The 20,258-nt window shown below is 38.5% G+C and overlaps 1 protein-coding gene across 1 annotated transcript in view; it reads left to right on the forward strand.

Moving 5' to 3' along the window:
* The window catches only part of DPYD (dihydropyrimidine dehydrogenase), an 882,445-nt gene that overhangs the window by 857,979 nt on the left and 4,208 nt on the right, over positions 1-20,258 (forward strand). The window contains exons 21-22 of the mRNA XM_043460572.1: positions 1,691-1,834; positions 19,644-19,784. Coding sequence (XP_043316507.1) covers positions 1,691-1,834; positions 19,644-19,784 — 285 coding nt within the window. The remainder of the gene's footprint in view (positions 1-1,690; positions 1,835-19,643; positions 19,785-20,258) is intronic.

Consider the following 20,258-nt stretch of genomic DNA (forward strand, 5'->3'; position numbering starts at 1 on the left):
CTGAGGGGTTATCAGGACCCTGAGGGGCATAGGCACCAAGTGTAATCCCTAACGCCTCATGTGCCAGGGGAAAGAGTCATTTCAGTAGAGGATACTCTAAGCAAGCTTATCTTTTCTATATTAAAGGGCCCTAAATATGTGATAATATTAAGGATTTGTTTTATACTCTATGTGTTTTAATAGGACAGCATCACTTACTTTATGATAAAACAGATAACAATATATTCATATATTCTCTCCTTCCATCATCTCATTTCATATTACTCTAATCATTAAATATAGTAATTTAGGAAAGCATTAAGGTGCGGAGATGAAGTGTATAGTTCTGGTTTAATTGTATGTAAATTAAATTGGCATTCATAACATTGTTTCTATTTCCTCAACTTGACATAATTACAGTAAATTGATAATGGAAGTAACAATCTTAGATAGTTACACATGAATCTTTTCTGCCAATATAAATTTCCAGGTGCAGTTTGGCTGAATTGTAACATAGTTTAAGTTTAGTTTACCTATGCTACTGACATCTCTAAAGGACAAGAGAACTCACTTTCCTAGGGCATTATGCAGCCTGGCAGGTAGAGGCCAGTGTTTTGAAACAACTATGATTTTGTACCAAAGTACTTGCTAGGTCAGAGATCAGTATGACCTTGGAGTGCTGTAGTTTTCCAAGCCTTCATCGGCTAGATAAGTGTGCTTTATTTTGCAGGAGAGGTGGGAGGGGGTTATTTTTGCAGTCTTAGAAAAGAGACCTAGCAGTTCCAGGTTACAAGCAAACACAAAACATTTGGAATTCAATGGTGTCTATCATCAGCAGTATATGTCAGTAAAAGCGAAGATCAAAGGTTCTAGAAGAGAAGGACAAAGTGAAGAGGAAATAATTGTAAGATAATGAATAATAGGAGGGCATATTCATGTTAACTTGAAACCACTTAGCATTTTTCCATGACATCCAGGTATCTTTCTAAATGAACTTTGTAAAGTACAATTGAATAACCTTGAGATTTAAAGCTACATAATGTGATTTTGAATACTGATGGAGTTTGTTTAAGCAATGTGATATTTCTTCTGCTTTTCGTTTCTATTTTTGCCACCTTCATGCAAATAAAGTTTATTTTCTGTATTTTTCAGCTATTCCAGTAGACTGCAGTCAACATTAGTTTCAATCTTTAAAGAGATGTAGTAAGAATTTGAACACAATAAAATAGAGATACAGATTAGAACTTTGGCCAAGTATCTTTGCTATTGACAAAAGCATTTGTCAGAGACTGGGCTGTGTCTATACTGTGCTAAAAACCTGATGAAGAGGAAAAAAACCATCAATAGGTTTCACTTTCTGTCTATATGAACTAAACAAATGGTCTAACTAATAGCTATTGTTTTAAGTGAATGGTTTGATTTTACCATTGTGAATTTTATTCCGTTTTTAGAGATGTATTTTAAATTAACATTTGTATGTATAACACATATATATTTAGTAACAGTATTGTGATATTGTGTTCTTTTTAATAATTAATGAAATCTAATACCTAGAAGACTAAAGGTCCAAGAATGAAGACCTTGTTGCAGTTTACCTGAACCAGTCTCCAAACACACATTTTGTTTGTTCATAATATTTATGTGTTTATATTCTCACATTTTTCTATTCTGTGAACTAACATGCTTTCTTGTTTGTGTGTTTTCCTATTAGAAACTGCCAAGTTTCGGACCTTATCTTGAGAAGCGCAAGAAAATCATAGCAGAGGAAAAGTTTAGACTGAAAGAAGAAAGTGCGACCTTTCCACCACTTGAGAGAAACCATTTTATCCCCAAAAAAACTATTCCTTCTGTTAAGGTAAAGATTAAGCTGTGTTTATGTGTGTATTTATATATATATATGTAAATACACACACACATATATATATATGTCTATTTTACTGTTTAGTTTGTGTTTATTTCCTGCTTAAATACATCACTGGTTTTGTTTTTAAAATATATTGAAAGTTAAAAAATTTTTGTCTGTGATGACAAGACAGCCTCTTTTGTATGCATGCATGCTCAGTTGCTAAGTTGTGTCTGACTCTTTTGCAATCCCATGGACTGTAGCCCACCAGGCTCCCCTGTCCATGAAATTTCCCAGGCAAGTATACTGGACTGGGTTGCCATTTCCTCCTCCAGGGGATCTCCCCATCTCCAGTGATCGAATCTGTGTCTCCTGCATTGCAAGCAAATTCTTCACCGCTGAGCCACTGGGGAAGCCCCGCATGATCAATATGCACCATCAATATCAACATGATACCTTACATTGTAGAAAAACTTTCTCCACTTCAGCCTGGGAAAGTCTGTTCAAATTTGGGTTTTAGAATTATTTTCTGGATAATATCAAAAATTATTATTAAGATGGAATTATGTGTGCATTATATTTCTTCTTTTTTTTCAGCTTTTTCATTTGAAAGAGATGTAGATTCACATACAGGTGTAAGAAATAATACAGAGAGGTCTTGTGTACCCTTTACATAGTGTCTGCAATGTAGCATGTTGTAAAACTGTAGTACAGTATCACAACCAGGAAAATGACAGAGATACAATCTACTGATCGTATTCAGATTTCTCCAGTTGTGCTTCTCATTTGCATGTGTTTGCATACATGTGTGTTTAGTTCATGCAATTTCACCCCATGTGTAGGGTCCTGTGTGCACCACAGGCAGATACAAGATTCCCATCAGCGTGAAGATCCCTCAGCTTGCCCCCTTACAGCCACATCTACTTCACTCCTGCCCACCTCCCTCAAGATGGAATTATTTTAAAGCAATAATAATGGGAAAAAAAGGAAGTGGGGGAGGATTACAGGCCCACTTTCTCTCTGAAATCACTGTCACTGAATGTGCTTTACATTCACTGAAACTTATTTTTCTCGTTTTGGTGACTATCTACTCCTACATCCCCATTTTTTGGTTGAAGCATCAGTTGAAAAGCTTGCTCTTAGGAGTTTTCTGGAATTCCTCTTTAGTAGTCAAATAGAAATTGGAACCCTTAAAAATGTCTTCTACCTATAAGAGAGAAAAAATGTGCCCTATAAAAAAACAGTGGAATTTTTTCTTGATGTTGGGAGGGTTAAATGATTCAGAGTTCTGAAACGAAATATGGAAGTGGCTGAACACAAACTCTACCAGCACTTCAATGCCATAATTCCAAATAAAGTGAACACTTGGGACTTTCAACAATAAAATAGCCCCAAAGAGTCTCTTGAGCTGTTTACTTTAAATTATTTGTGTGCTACTAAAAGGATGACGTGGACACAGATGATAAAGAAGAAGCTGGATCCTTCAGCTCTTCACAACTCCCTCCCATGTTTGACTATAACTACTGTATGATTTGGGGTCAAGTGGGAATTCTGGGTCTGTTTCTCTAGTTAATTAGTCTGAAGTAAACATAAGATCTCCATCTTTGCTGTATGTATAAAAGAATCAAAGTAAAATATTATTTATATTTGAAATAAAAGAAATGCAATGTAAAACATTGCAACTTTTTCCAGTCTTCTATTCCTTCATAGCATCCAGTCCTATCACTTCATGGCAAATAAATGGGGAAAAGTGGAAACAATGACAGATTTTATTTTCTTTGGCTCCAAAATCACCATGGATAGTGACTACAGCCATGAAATTGAAGACACCTGCTTCTTGGAAGAAAAGCTATGACAAACCTAGACAGCATATTATAAAGCAGAGACATCACTTTGCCGACAAAGGTCTGTATACTCAAAGCTATGGTTTTTCCAGTAGTTATGTATGGATGTGAGAGTTGGACCATAAAGAAGGCTGAGCACTGAAGAACTGATGCTTTCAAATTGCAGTGCTGGAGAAGACTCTTGAGAGTCTCTTGGACAGTGAGGAGATGAAACAAGTCAATCCTAAAGGAAATCAATCCTGAATATTCATTGGAAGGACTGAAGCTGAAGCTCTGATACTTTGGCCACCTGATGTGAAGAGCCCACTCATTGGGAAAGACCCTGATGCTGGGAAAGATTGAGGGCAGGAGGAGAAGGGGGTGACAGAGGATGAGATGGTTGGATGGCATCCCTGACTCAATGGGCATGAATTTGAGCAAACTCCGGGAGATGGTGAAGAACAGGGAAGCCTAGGGTGCTGCACTTCATGGGGTTGCAAAGAGTTGATCACAACTTAGCAACTGAACAGCAACAAATTCCTTCAGGAAATGTAGAAGCAACAGAAAAAGAGAACAAACAAAGGACCTGCTGTAGTTGAATTAAAGCTAGCTAATCACTAATCCAAATAAAATATCAAACTGAGCAGAATTAAAAAAAAACAAAGAAATGGGAAGTCAAGAAAATAAGTAAACATTTTTTTTAATTCTGAAGGAGAGATGAGGTGTCTTATTAAAAGTAATACAAGCTGACATTTCTATTCTAAATTGTCATACTTCAGAGATGATCCAAACTGAATTATCCCAAGTATTACTGTACATTAAGCCTCAAGACACTGTGGAGACCAGCTTCCTATCATCTAAGACCCTAACAATGTTGACTGACAAATTAAAGGGTTGCTATGGTAGATTTTTTCTCACTGTCAAGTGGATTTGCTACTACCTCTTCTCCCCAGGACGCCCATACCCGTTCTACCGTTATCACTTTTAGGAAAACATTGTGTCCTAGAAAGCATAATAGGAACTGATATTGGGTGGTGGGGGTCTGGAAGGTGAAGGAACATTTTCATCAGTTATAGTGCAACTCTCTCTTTGGGAAATGGGGAATTACTTGTTATGACAATGATTTCTCATTTCATCTTGCTTTCTATAGGGTTTTATATTTCTATAAAATGGAACAGAGTTTATGTTTTAGAGGAAGAAGGAAGTAGAGGTCTGTTCTTATCCCAAAGGTATCCATGGTGGCTTTAGATGACTGTTCATCTCTAAAGCTATGATATTGTTACCAAAAGTGAACTCTGTGTGTGCATGTGATAGTGTTTTTAATTTAAGTATATTTCATTCAAGACTCTCCATTTCCTTGTATCTAATAAATTCAGTTTTACTCATATTCCAATATGATTTTCCAGACTAGGAGAGAAAATTCATATCTTGTGAGCATCCATGGAAGTGTATAGCAATCAGTAGCTCTAATGTGCCTGTACTGTTCCAAGTTCTATACCTGTTTTATCTCATTTAATCTTCACAATACCTGGGATAGGTATATATTATGTATAAAGATATATATATGGGCTTCCCAGGTGGGTCAGTGATAAAGAATCTACCTGCCAGTGCAGGAGATGCAGGAGACATGGGTTCAGGCCCTGGGTCAGGGAGATCCTCTGGAGGAGGAAATGGCAACCCACTCCAGTATTCTTGCCTGGAGAATCCCATGGACAGAGGAGCCTTGTGGGCTACAGTCCATGGGATTGCAAAGCGTTGGACACAACTGAGCAATTGACCACACAACAACTCTATGTGACAAGGTAGTTCTCGGCTTAATTCAGAAAACTATTTTCCCATTAATGTAATTTGCTAAAATCTTACAAACTTTGCTATGTATTTCAATGAAGGAAACAGCTTCTTAAGAATTCCTTGCATTGATTTTCTTCAAACATGCGCTACTTCCTAAAAGAAAATTGGTAAGCCCAAATTCAATTTCATTAAATGTTTATGACATTGCAGTAAGTAAAAGATCATAAGATATGTCATTATTTTATCCAAGATGACTTCATATCTTATCTGGACTCTGTTCCTCCCTTACTTGCCAAGAATACTGGAGTGGGTTGCCATTTCCTCCTTCAGGGAATCTTTCCAACCCAGGGATTGAACCTGTGTCTCTTGCATCTCCTGCATTGGCAGATGGGTTCTTTCACCACTGCACCACCTGGGAACCCCTCTGTCACACTACTTGGGTTCAAAAATCAGGGCACTGCCACTTAGCAGCTATATGAACTTGCCTCAGCTAACTGATCTGTAAGATGGACATAATAAAAGAGTCTGCCTCATGGAATTATAAATTAGGTAGCGTGTGAAGTGCTTTTTAGCCTGTGCTCATGTGCTCAGTCATGGCTGACTCTTTGTGACCCCATGAACTGTAGTCCACCAGGCTCCTCTGTCCATGGAATTTTCCAGGCAAGAATACTGGAGTGGGTTGCCATTTCCTTTTCCAGCTTTTTAGTCTACACCTAAATATATCCTAAATAAATGTTATCCGCTATTAGTTCTGATGTTAGGAATGGACAACTTGAAGGAGGTAACCAGTTAGGGTGACTTTCCATTTCCTTATGCCAAACAAAATAAACTTAAAAGTGTAAAGCTCTGGAGGTCAACCAAGGTGGAAGTCTTGAAGAAGTTCATACATTTTTCAGGAAATCTTTATTGCATACCTACCATGAGACAAGCAATGTGCTAGGAATTGGACATCTATAGTACAACAAATAAAACAGACACAGCCTCTATCCTCATGAAACATATAGAACTGAGAAAGAAACATAAAATTATGTTTATAGTACAAACTGTAAAGAAAAAATACAAGATGTATGCATCTTGTATAGCATACCTAGCATCTTTCATAGCATGACCTAGTTTAGATTGAAGGGGATGAGGAAGGCCTCTTTGAGAAAGTAGCATTTAAGGACTGTAGACTGGGTAGTGACTAGAAGGTTAAGAGGAAAGGGGGCTATTCCCAGTGATAGGGTAACAGAGACAGAGGTGAAATTGATGAGGTCCTGTTAATTCTTCTCAAGCTTAGTGATTCTTTTATATACTGGGGTATAAGGAAGGGTAAGGAATTGCAATTAAGGAGGTTAAGATGCTTAAATTATTGGTAGTACACTAACTAAAATAAAGAAAAATAAAAGAGAATGAATCAGGGTTTTTTCCTTGGTGTTTTTAGGTTTGATGAGTTTTTTTGATGTGGTTGAAAAATTTAGATTTGAACATACTGAAGTTAGTGAACTCCGGCTAATTATGGACCTGTGCTGGAGGATATAAAGAGAAAACTAACATACTGACCGCCTACTGGTTGCCAGACACAAGACAGTAGCTTCTCGTATATTTTCTTATTTCTTGCTTAACCTAGTGCCCTATGAGGGAATAGGACGTTCTAGGGAAGAAAATGGGATCAAGTGATCAAAGAAATAAGAGAATAATCAGAAGGAAATGATGATGTGGAGGGGGGAAATAAAAGAGGAAGTCTGAGGAAGTGGACTACAGATCAGAAAGTGCTACTCATCTTAGCAAGGGCATCCAATAATGTTTTATGGTGTCTTTCACGTGTAACCACTGAGATTTCAATTTCCAGTTGGCAGTAATTATCCTATTTACCCATACATCCATTTTGTCATTCATCCAATGACTATTAATATCCACTCACTATGTTCCAGCAATGCTCTAGTCACCAGCAAGTCAGTAGTGAACAAAACAAAAGCCAATTCTGAGGGTGCCTACATTTTAGTGAGAACAGACAATAAACAAATGAGCGAGTGGATACATACTGTTATCAGATGGTCACAGCGCTGTGGAGAAGGTTCAGCAGGTTTTGGAGAAAAGGAATTGCCGGAGAGGTTGGTTGGTCAGGGGTTGCCTGCCTGGTTAAATGGCATGAGTAGACACATCACAGAGACAGAGTGATAAATGCACATAAGCACCCAAGGTACAGCCTTCCATTCAGAAGGAACAGAAAATGCAAAGACTCCAAAGTAGGAAAGTCCTTGGCAGGAAACTATGGAGGCTTTTTAAAAGGAAGAACGACGTAATCAGACTCAGTTTTTCAAAGGGTCATCTGGCTGCAGTGTTGAGCGACATCCTAGATGGACAAAGACAAAAGCAGGGAGACTGGTTAGAAGGCTATTGCAACAAGATAGGGGAGACATTGGCAGGAGGGAGAATAAACACTAGATGTCAGAAGGCCACAGCTCCATTGTTCTCAATGAAGTGATGTGTGTGAACGTATCGTACTAAGCCTGTTTGCCCAGCGGCTCAGTGGTGTCCAACTGTTTGTGACCCCATGGGCTGTAGTCCGTGAGGGTCCTCTGTCCGCTGGATTCTCCAGGCAAGAATATTGGAACAGGTTGCCATTTCCTTCTCACGGGCATCTTCCCGACCAAAGGGTCACACCTGCAGCTCTTGTCTCTCCGGCACTGGCAGGCTGATTCTTAAGCCCTGAGCCACCTGGGAAGCCCCCTCACCTAAAGCATAATCAAATGTAAGGGGACACACTTATTGTTCCTTTCATACAAGCCCCCCGCCCCTTCCCCATTAATTCCCACTCCATCTGGACGACATTAAAATTAATAGTCACGTTCCCTTTAAGAGTCATTTCATCTCTGCATGTGCATCAGACACTGCTTCCCCATGCTTTTATTGCTTCACTGTACCACACTTACCCAGGCACACTACATTCTTCCCTCTGCGGCTTCATCATCACTTTCATGCTTTCTCTACAGTGTTTCTCTTATGCTTGACATAACCGTTTTTCCTTCTTCCCTTTTTCCTGAGGGTCTGGGTTATCTGTTTTCATGCTTAATATTTTTTCTGTCCACCCATCTGTTTATTTTAGCTTGTTTGTTCTCTCCTCTGCTGGCCTCTTTATAGATTCCTCTGTTCAATAGTTTAAACTCCATGACAATGCTTTGTTTATCCTCTCAGCTAGCACAGTATATTATTCCCCATCTGCTACAGAGAGGGCCCCAGTGCCCCACAAAGTTAACTAAGCCCCTCTTGTCTGAACAAGTTTTTCAGTCATGCATTCAAGTTTCTAATCTACCCCCATCTTCCCTGGTTATGAGTGTGACAATATTATTTCTAAGCAAGCCATGCTCAGTAGATCTCATCTTTTGTTCTTCTTTTTCTTTCAAATACCTCAGATAAGAAGTAATGGTCTGCTGCTACAGAGGTAGGCAGTTTCAATATCAGTCACTCAGTAAATATTTATTGAGTATTTGCTATGTGACTGGCAGTGTGCTAAGGACTGGGTCTATTTCCAGAGACATACAAGGTACACAATCTGAGGCACCACAATTTTCCTGATCTCGGAGGAGATGTAGTGCTAACATATATTTACTATGCACTCGTTGCAATCCAGGAATTGTGCTAGAAACTGGGAATACAACATGAATTTTAAAAAGAAAGATATCTATCTTTATGGAGCTCATAGTCTAACAAGGGAGAGAGACACATGTTAAAAATTATTTACAGTTCATTCAAATATGTACAAAATGCTCTGGGAACAGAGAGGAGTGAAAAGGATTAGTTCTGCCTCGGGTAATTGTGGAAAGCTTCACAGAGATGGTGATATTTAACATGGACTTTAATAAATTAGTGTTAATTAAGCAGAGAATTAATAATAAAAGCTAATATTTATTGAGTACTTATGAGGTTTCAGGCACTGTTCTGCATGCCTGTGAATTAACTCATTTAAGCCTCACCATAGCCCTATCAGGTACCCATATTTTCCCTAGTTTACTGATTAAGTAATTAATAAACAGAGAGGTTAAATAAGTTATCTAAGGTCACACAGCTAGAAATATGTCAAAACCAAGATTTGATTCCAAAATCTGGCTCTAGAACTTGAGCCCTTAATCACTATCTTCTACTGTCTCTCATGAAAGGGAGAAAAAAATAAAAGGAAGGTGGCATTTTAAGCATATGAGTATGTTGGCAAAGCATAGTATTAATACATACTTGGAATAATTTGCAGCCATGGGATCTTAAACCCAGTACAACTCATTCTTTTGTTCAGTAAGATTTATGGAAAGGACCAAACTAAGAGGTAATAATGAGGAAAATAATCCCATTTTCTCCATTGGTCTTAATATAATGTGAAAGGGCAAGGGGATGTACTGATTATACTTTTAAGAATTCCAGCTGAAGCACCAGGAGTTACACAATGGTACACCGTGACTAAAGGGTCCCTAAGAACTAGAGAAGGAAATGGCACCCCACTCCAGTATTCTTGCCTGGAAAATCCCATGGATGGTGGAACCTGGTAGGCTACAGTCCATGGGGTCGCAAGGAGTTGGACACAACTGAGCAACTTCACTTTCACTTTCACCTTCAAGAACTAGAAGTCTTTGCTAGCCAACATGGTATCCAGGTTCTCCTTGCATCCTTGGAAGCCAAAAACTGGTCTCAGAGACTGTCAGTCCTGCAGCAAGGAGTAGTCTAGGGCCCGAGAGTCAGCCGGGCTTCCCCGGTGGCTCAGATGGTAAAGTCTGCAGTGTGGGAGACCCAGGTTCGATCCCTGGGTTGGGATGATCCCCTGGAGAAGGAAATGGCAGCCCACTCCAGTACTCTTACCAGGGAAATCCCATGGACAAAGGAGCCTGGTAGACTACAGTCCACGGGGTCTCAAAGAGTCGGACATGACTGAGAAACTTCCCTTTCACTAGAGTCAGCCTGGCATCCAGTCAGTTTCCTCTTTATCAACCCTACATCTTGGCTTCCACTTCATAGTGACACAGCCTTTATTGTACATATTGCCATACTGTCTGGCTTTCACTTTTGTGAAAGAAATTGAAAGAAAAGGATTCAGAGGAAGAGGAGAGTAATCCACATCAGTATCGGAAAACTGAAGGGGAAGAATGAGATAAAATAAGCAAAAGAGAGCTGGCCTCCAGCAATAGATAAAAGTCTTCTCAAAGAGGAACCAGGACCTTCTGAAGAAGCTCCTGACATTCCACAGGTTCACCTGTGCTAGAGAAAAGAAGCCAAATAGGAGGCAGTTTTGTCTCCTGGCTGAAGAAAACGGAAGTGACAGTGTGCATATTTGGCCCTGCTAAACGAGAAACGTGCTTTATTCCCAGGCAGCGTATAACAGAGTTTTGAGATTCTGCCAAGACTTATAAAGTTCCCCGAATGCTTCCCACTTCTGTTGATATATATGAGAATGAATTCTCCTTCTCTTTATGAAGTCAGGAATGTATCTCTAACGTCTTTGAATTTCTGGGTAGGAAAATGAATGGTTTAGGGGCACTAGTGATGTTTTCATCTCTTCTTCCTGCTGCTTCTAGTAAGAGATGGACTGCATCTCATAAGACTGGCAAGACAGTGTTGGCAGGAGACCAGTCAGCCTGATCGAGTGGTTTATTATTTCAATTGAGTTGTGAGGGGAAGGAGAGAAGTACTCCGATAAAACTGTAAGGCCATATTATATACTATGAAGCCTAAAAGGGATGACACAGAAAGAAAAATACTGGAGGACTTTCCCAGCAATTTTCAGAAGATACCAGAGAAATGGGCAGGAGGTATTCACATTCTCAGTTGTCTGTATACAGACAAATAGGAGATGAAAAATTGTCAAACAGAACTTTAAAACACATGAAAAGAATTTTTGGTAAAAATCATCTCTTAAGTCTTGCGAGGATATTTTGAAATGTGACTCCTGACTAGAATATGATGATGGAAAGGTGTATCTTATTCAAAATAAATAAGTCTAATTGAAGGGCTGGAGGAAAAGCAGTATATGTCAAAAAGATGTGCACATGCATGGAAATCCACATACCTGAAGGTAAGGCATGGAGGAAGCAGCTGCAGGAGAGTGTGAAAGGAGAACAGAAGTGTTATCCTGGGATTACATCAGAGACCTCGTAACCAGATGGTTAATATGGAAGGGCAAGACAGAGCAGCGATGTAAGCCTTTATAGACTTCAGATGAAAATCCCACTCCACTCAAGGCAAAACATCGGAAAAATTATTGAATTGCCTTGTTGGAAATTTAATCTCACAAAAGAGAAAGAAGCAATGAGGGACTTACTGCATTGGCTTTTTTCTGGCTCCTTATAAAAATCTGTTTGTGGAAAATGGCAGCTAAAAGAATCTTGAAGGAAAGTAACCATTCTATATCACCTTAGAGTTCATTAAGCCATAGAAAGGAAGTCTGAGGTAAAATGTATGCCACCTTAAGTGAATCTACTTTCAGGGAATTCAGAAACAACAACAGAAAACAATCCCATAGCCAGAGCTGTAACTTGGATGATGATCAAGAAGAATGAGAAGCTGCCAAATTGAAATTTGATGATATAATCTCTGAGTTTCACAAGGAGTAGGAAAAGAGTTAAGCCTTTAGGTAATTCCATTTTCAATGGTCATATGAGAAAATAGAGATCATATGACTAACGATGATCAAAAAAGAGTGGCATCAAGATTTTAACATGTTTCAGAAGTAACAAGGCCTCAAATTATCTGAATTTGGAGAAAATATTAGGAAAAGTAGAAATGTACTTTGTTAAAAACTTTTTAAAAAGGGAAAGAGAAAACACCTATTACTTTGAATAGCTGGTATATATTTAATTTACAATTAGAACTGTTCAATTCCCATTATCTGTCTAGCATCCCCATAAAGAACGCTCTCAGAACCAAAAAGAATAGGGAAAACATATTCAAGAGTTGAATAAGGTAAAGATACAATAAAAACACATCACATTTAGCCTCATTAAATGCATTTAAATCTAAAGTGGCAAGAACTTGCTACTTGAAAGCCTGAACCAACCCACATAAAAAGAATACAGTGATCAGGGCCACAAATCTGTACTGAACCAACCTTCACTACACCCAAATCACACCCATCTGTCTATCTCCCACTCCACCCTCTCACCTCACGCACTTCATTTCCCAGATCTTCATTAGCTTCTGGGCTTCCCTAGTGGCTCAGATGGTAATGAATCTGCCTGCAATGCAGGAGACCTGGGATCAATTCCTGAGTCAGGAAGGTCGCCTGGAGAAGGGAATGGCAACCCACTCCAGTATTCTTGTCTGGAGAATCCCATGGACAGAGGAGCTTGGCAGGCTACAGTCCATGAGATCACAAAGAGTTGGACACGACTGAGCGACTAACTCTCCATTAGCTTCTATCCCATCTTTTGGTTTGCTTGCTTCTCTCACCTTCTCCACTAACCTACTTCTTTATTTCCTGAATCACGCTTTGTCTTTGCCCTCCCAGTTCACCTTATTCATCCTGGGTCCTGTTATCAGAGTTTAACTGAATTTAAACTCTAAATGTAAAGAATTTGGACTTCTTTTTCTAATTGTACAGTCACCCTCTGTATCTCCTTACTCAGAGGACATTATATAAGATACCAAAAATAAATTGTATGCAATATTTTTGAAAGTATTTTTGTATGATATTGTTCTATCACACTGCTGAAAAATAAATGGTGCCCTGGGTTCTTTTGGGCTTGCCACGTGGCTCAGTGGTCAAGAATCCACCTGCCAATGCAGGAGACGTGGGTTCCACCTCTGGGTTGGGAAGATCCCCTGGAGAAGAAAAACGGCAACGCACTCCAGTATCCTTACCTGGGAAATCCTATGGACAGAGGAGCCTGGCGGCCTACAGTCCATTGGATAGCAAAGAGTTGGACATGACGAGCGACTGAGCGTGAACACACCAGGTTTTTTAGAAAAGAAAAAAGTGGATGTGGCAAGGAGAGTGAGGAAAAGATATAAGTAGAAAAGCTTCATTAAGGATCATTGAACTTTTGATTTGAGAACATTAGTTAAAGGAGAAAATATTAAGTGTCAGCATAAATTCAGTAGGAACAAACCAAATTATCTCATTTCCTATTTTGATAGGATAATTAAGCAAGCAGTGAACCTGATATAAAAAGTAAGAACCTGTGACATTGGTAACAGTACAGAAAAGGAAATGGTAAAGTAATTAAACACCTATGTCAAATAATTTAAATATTGGCGGTTTCGGATAGATGGGATGGGGGTCCTCTAGTTCCTCATTCTTTGATCCTAAAGTTTGTATTAACCAGAAATATTGACTGATCTGTTTTTACAAAATTCTTTTGACTATCCCAAACAAATAATTAATTGGCAAAGATGTGATTCTAGAATTCTGTACTCTTTTCCAACATTAATTTTGGGAACAGATATTTAAATCAAATGTATCATCTATACTTTAAAGAATTTAGCATCACTTTTTCCCACATACACATTCATACATAAACTTTTCCACTAATCAGGGATGACTATAGCACATCACTTGACCTTTGTATAGCCATACCTTGCTTGTAATAATGAATGTAGTTTCCCTAATCGCCACAGATGTGTGTCCAACAGGGACTAGACTAGCCATATGTGCTTCGCTGATTATACGAACCTTTCAGCAAACTCCAAATTCCAGAATGTGGACTCAAAGGCTTTCGTAAGCTGACTAAGTGCTACATGGAAGCTTTGATTTTAAACAAACCTCCACATTTTCCACCACATAGAATGATAATTCATTTTCTTTGATACTCTTTCCAAAATAATTTAAAATAGTTGTCATTCTTGGATCATTTTTCAGATTAAAAGACATTAATTTTCTTAAGAACTATGATGAAAGAGAGGCGATTTCTTTTGATTGGAGAATAATTGCTTCACCATGTATGTTAGTTTCTGTTGTACAACACATGAATAAGCTATAAGTATACATATATGCCCTCCCTCTTGAGCCTTCTCTCCACCCCCTCACCCTACCCCTTAGGGTCATCACAGAGCACTGAGCTTAGCGCACTCTGCTATATAGCAACTTCCCACTAGCTATCTATTTTACACATGGTAGTGTATATATAGGCTTCCCAGGTGTTTGGTGGTAAAGAATCCACCTGCCAAATGCAGGAGACACAGGAGACGTGGGTTCAATCCCTAGCTTGAGAAGATGCCCTGGAGTAGAAATAGCCATCTGCTCCAGGATTCATGCCTGGAAAATTCCGTGGACAAAAGAGCTTGGCAGGCTATGGTTGATGGGGTCACAGAGAGCTGGACTTGACCGAGTGACTGTGCATGAGCACAAATGTAGAAATGTCAAAGCTGCCCTCTCAGTTCATCCCACCCTCTCCTTCCCCCACTGTGTCCACATGTCCGTTCTCTAGGTCTGCATCTCTTTTTCTGCCCTGCAAATACTTTCATCAGTTACTGTTTTCCTAGGTTCCATGTGTATGCATTCATATACATTCTTTTTCTTTCTCTGACTTGCTTCGCTCTGTGTGATATACTCGAGGTTCATCACATCACTGCAAATGACTCAATTTAACACCATGTGTTAATAAACTTTAGAGATTCCAAAGACTTTGTTTTATTTAGTTTCACATTAAAAAATGATGTTTTAATAAATGACAAGAACAATTCCCCAATAAAGTGCAAAAAGGGTAATTGATATATGCAGAATGTGAATTTGCTTCTTAAAATAACATCTCTTAGAAATATGCATTGTTTCTTTGGAACAAACCTTATAAGCTGGATTGCTGTCTAGAGAGTTTCCTGTTTTATCATCTTTTGAATATTCACTGATTATTTCAGTCAAGTCATGCTCTAATTCAATGAAACAACCATTTTGACTGAGTTGTCTACTAGATTGAAAAAATTATTTTCTATCACATATTATCTTTTACAGCTATAAAAGAACCTCATCCATTAAATATTAAACATATCTAGATTCTTTGACTATGATTATTTTGTATTTGAAGAAGTATTTAAGATTCTTTAAGAAGCTAAGAATAAAACTACCATATGACCCAACAATCCCACTACTGGGCAAATACCTGAGAAAACCATGACTGAAAGAGACATATGTACCCCAATATTTGTTGCAGCACTTTTTACAATAGCTAGGATATGGAAGCAACCTAGATGTCCATTGACAGATGAATGGCTACAGAAATTGTGGTACATCAATACAATAGAATATTACTCAGCTATAAAAAAGAACACATTTGAGTCAGTTCTAATGAGGTGGATGAACCTAGACCCATTATACAGAGGGAAGAAGTCAGAAAGCAAAAGACAAATGTTGTATATTAATGCATGTGTATGGAATCTAGAAAGATGATATTGATGAGCCTGTTTGCAGGGCAGCAGTAGAAACGCAGAAACAGAGAACAGGCTTGTAGGCACAGTGGGGGAAGGAGATGGTGGGAAGAATTGAAAGGATAGCGTGGAAATATATACCTTGTCATATGGAAAATAGATAGCAAGTGGGAATTTGCTGTCTGACACAGTGAACTCAGCCCAGTGTTCTGGGACAACCTAGAGGGATGGGGTAGGGTAGGAAATGGAAGGGGACTTCAGGAGGGAGGGGACATAAGTATAGCTGTGGCTGATTCATATTGATGTTTGGCGGAAACCAACATAATATTGTCAATCAAATAGCCAGCATCCATTGGATCACCAAAAAAAAGAGAATTCCAGAAAAACATCTACTTCTAATTTATTGACTATGCCAAAGCCTTTGACTGTGTGGATCACAACAAACTGTGGAAAATTCTTCAAGAGACAGGAATACCAGACCACCTTACCTGCCTCCTGAGAAATCTGTATGCCTCTTGATGAAAGTGAAAGAGGAGAGTGAAAAACTTGGCTTAAAACTCAGCATTCAGAAAACTAAGATTATGGCATCTGGTCCCATCACTTCATGGCACATAGACAGGGAAACAATGGAAACAGTGAGAGACTTTATTTTGGGGGGCTCCAAAATCACTGCAGATGGTGACAGCAGCCATGAAATTTAAAAAATGCTTGCTCCTTGGAAGAAAAGCTATGACCAAACTAGACAGCATATTAAAAAGCAGAGACATTACTTTACCAGCAAAGGTCTGTCTAGTCAAAGCTATGGTTTTTCAAGTAGTCATGATGGATGTTAGAGTTGGACTATGCAGAAAGCTGAGCGCCAAAAAATTGATGCTTTTGAAATGTGGTGTTGGAGAAGACTCTTGAGAGTCCGTTGGACAGCAAGAAGATCAGACCAGTCCATCCTAAAGGAGATCAGTCCTGAATATTCATTGGAAGGACTGATGCTGAAGCTGAAGCTCCAATACTTTGGCTACCTGATGCGAAGCAGTAACTTGTTGGGAAAGACCCTGATGCTGGGAAATGTTGAAAGCAGGAGGAGAAGAGGACGACAGAGGATGAGATGGTGGGATGGCATTACTGATGCAATGGACATGAGTTTGAGTTAGCTCTGGGAGTTGGTGATAAACAGGGAAGCCTGGCTTGCTGCAGTCCATGGGGTTACAAAGAGTCAGACACGACTGAGCAACTGAACTGAACACAATATTGTAAAGCAATTATCCTCCAATAAAAAATGATTTTAAAAAAGTACTCAAATCTTTCTGTGACTCTGTTTTAAAAAAATATTTAGTAAATTACAAATAGCTATTAGCCCATACAACTAATATTTCAGTTGTAATAAAACTAATATTTTAGCCTAATATTTTGCCATATATTTAATATATAAAGAAATGAAAGATACACTTATTTTAACAAATATTCAAGTACCCATTAGATTTCAGTGATCTCAAGAGCAAGATATAACACATGTGACACAAAGATGAATAAAGCCTAGTAAAAGACTGCATATAGGAAGCAAATATAGAAATATGTATGAGATGAAGCAGAATTTGCTAGAGAAGCAACAGATGAGTCAGCATAACAGAGTGCTTACAATCATAGATTTTGAAGTTAGGCAGCACTAGTCTGAATGCCTGCTTTTTCATTTACTTACTCTTATACCTTAAATGTTAGGCACCTCATCCTCTATAATATATGTGAGATTTAAGTGAGAAAATGCTTAAAAATTATGGCACTGGCCCAATACATAGTAAGAACTCAAAGTAATCTGTAATCATTAGTTCCACATAATAGATAAAATACTATGAGCCACTGTGGGTGTGTAGGAAGGAAAGAGGTAGGAGATGAAAGAGAAAGAGGAAAAGAGAGATCACACCTTTCTTGGTTAGAAAAAAAGGAAAGCTTGAGGAAATCTTCTTGGAGTAGTGGTGTGTCAGCTGTCTTTGAAGGATGGACAAGATTTTGCAAAATCAAAAAGGGAAGGAAGAGTATTCTGGACAGAGGACCCAAGATAAAATTAGGTACCAGAGGAGCTGATTGATAAGTGTGTTCAGTACGGGGCATGTGTCTGGTATAGCTGAAGCACATGGTGTTTGAAAGTGAGAAATCAGACCAAAAAAGGCACGCCAGTGAAAGCCTTAAACGCTAGACTTAAATGTGAAGCTGCATTTAATCCAGTAGACTTTATTTTTTTTAAGTAAGGTAGTGGGAAATGCAGTTTATGTTATACAGCACAGATTAAGATGACAACACTGCATAAGATAGGATGGGAAAGGAAGAAAATAATGATGAGACTTACTGTGCAGGCTCTTGTAACTACCTTAGAAGTAATGGGAAATTAATTAATAGTGGATAAAAACTATCATGGACATGGAAAGAAGATTCAAAAGATTTTGCAAATCCAGAACTCAAAAGACTTGGCAACCGATGAGATATTGGAGTAGGGAGAAGTAGGAGTAAAATGCAACTCTGAAATGTCAAGCCTCAGTGACCGAAGAAATCCTAACAGTGTTTCCATGACTAAGGAAATCAGAGGAAGATCCAATTTTGTGATGTTGATGAAAAGTTCAGTGAGTGGTGAATTTGTTGTACCAAATTCTAGGAATGGTGTTCATCATGCCACTGATAAAGATCTTGAGTTTGTGAGAGAAACTCAGGATGAAGATATTGATTTGGACCCCAGGCAGCCCTCTACAAACAGACAGTGAGATTGTTGAAATTATATTTTCAACACCCTGAAAAGAAAATAGTAAAAGACATTAAGTTTCTGATCTTCTTATTCCTTGAGAGCTACACCAATAAACAGTAAATAATAATGTAAACTTTGTTTCAGTTTGAAAGCTCAAAGTCATGAGCATATTGTCATTTAGAGTGGAAACAGGAAAAAAAAAGTTTAAAAGGGTAACCAAGGTCATAAAAAGAAGAGCAGGAAATAAAATACCAAAGAGAATATCGGAAGATGGCTTTAAATAAGAGTGAAACCTCTTTGAACATGGACCTTGAATTCAAACAAAAGATTGTCTTGTTAAAAGTTAAAAACAGAAACAGAAAATCTTGACAGCATACTAATTTGACAAACATTGTTACATTCTTCTGTTTTGTTTTATGAAACAAAGTGTTTCTTATTGTTGATGAAACATCTTCTGTGCTTCACATATTAAGCACACTTCCAATTAATATGAAGAACAAAGATGTGTAACGGCATGAAGAATCCTCAATGGTGAATGAAGAAAATCCGAGTTCTTTAATAGCAAAAGAGCATCTTATTTAGCTACTAGATTAACCTAATTAATTAACATAAATTAGAATTTTTAAATAATGAAATAACTCTTCAAAACATGACAGGTGGGTACGCTATCAAAGCACTTTTTTAAATGAAAATCTAGACTTCAAATGCAGTGCTATAAATGCATAGTGTTCACATTTTTATTCTCATTCCTAGCAATCTAACATTTTCTAGTATCAGTGCATTTCCCTCTGTTGCTCCTCATTATTTGGTCATTCAGTGTCCAAAACTGAGGAAAAGGAAGCCACAACCATTGAAAAATGCGTCATTTCTCCTGCCCACAGAAACATTGATTTAGATCATTTGTGGAAAACCTGTTGAATGCAATGAGTTAAGTCTTGTGTTTCTAAGCTAGATATGGAGAGAGGGTCCATCTTTCAGGACACAGAAATATGTAAGCTACAATTATAAAAAGTATATCCATGAGAGCTACAATATCTAAAATCTTCTAAGTTAGATAATGCAACATTCTATAAAAACAGGGAGATTTGGACTGATACTAGTCATAACACGGTAATGTTTTAAAATGAGCCCTGTAAGTAATTCGGTGCCTATCTTTTAGGATGTGATTGGAAAAGCTCTGCAGTACCTTGGAACATATGGTGAACTGAGCAACATAGAGCAGGTTGTGGCTGTGATCGATGAAGAGATGTGTATCAACTGTGGCAAATGCTACATGACCTGTAATGACTCTGGCTACCAGGTAAGAATCATGCTGTAATTAGGATGCTGTGAGGCATGTTTCTTCTGGCTTTTGTAGCAGAAAGCATCTTTTGTTGTGAAGTGTGGGATTCAGACCAGACATGCCAAGCGTCACTTCTCAGCAGTGACATAGCTTTCCATCCTCTCACATCCATAGCACAGAGGTGATTTTCCTTCATAATTGGAGTAACAGTTGCTTTACAATGTCAGGTTAGTTTTTGTTCTCCAACAAAATGAATCAGCGTATATGTACATAGATCCCCTCCCTCATGGACCTCGCTCACGCCTCCCCTATCCCACCCATCTAGATCACCAGCGAGCACTGAGCTGAACTCCCTGAGCTATCCAGGAGGCTCCCACTCGCTATCTGTCTGACCCATGCTAGTATATATATGTCAATCCCAGTCTCCCAATTCATCCCACCTCCTCTTTCCCCCTCACCCCACGTCCACACCTCTGTTTTCTGCATCTGTGT

Source organism: Cervus canadensis, chromosome 2 (assembly GCF_019320065.1).
Source record: "Cervus canadensis isolate Bull #8, Minnesota chromosome 2, ASM1932006v1, whole genome shotgun sequence".
NCBI lineage: Eukaryota > Metazoa > Chordata > Mammalia > Artiodactyla > Cervidae > Cervus > Cervus canadensis.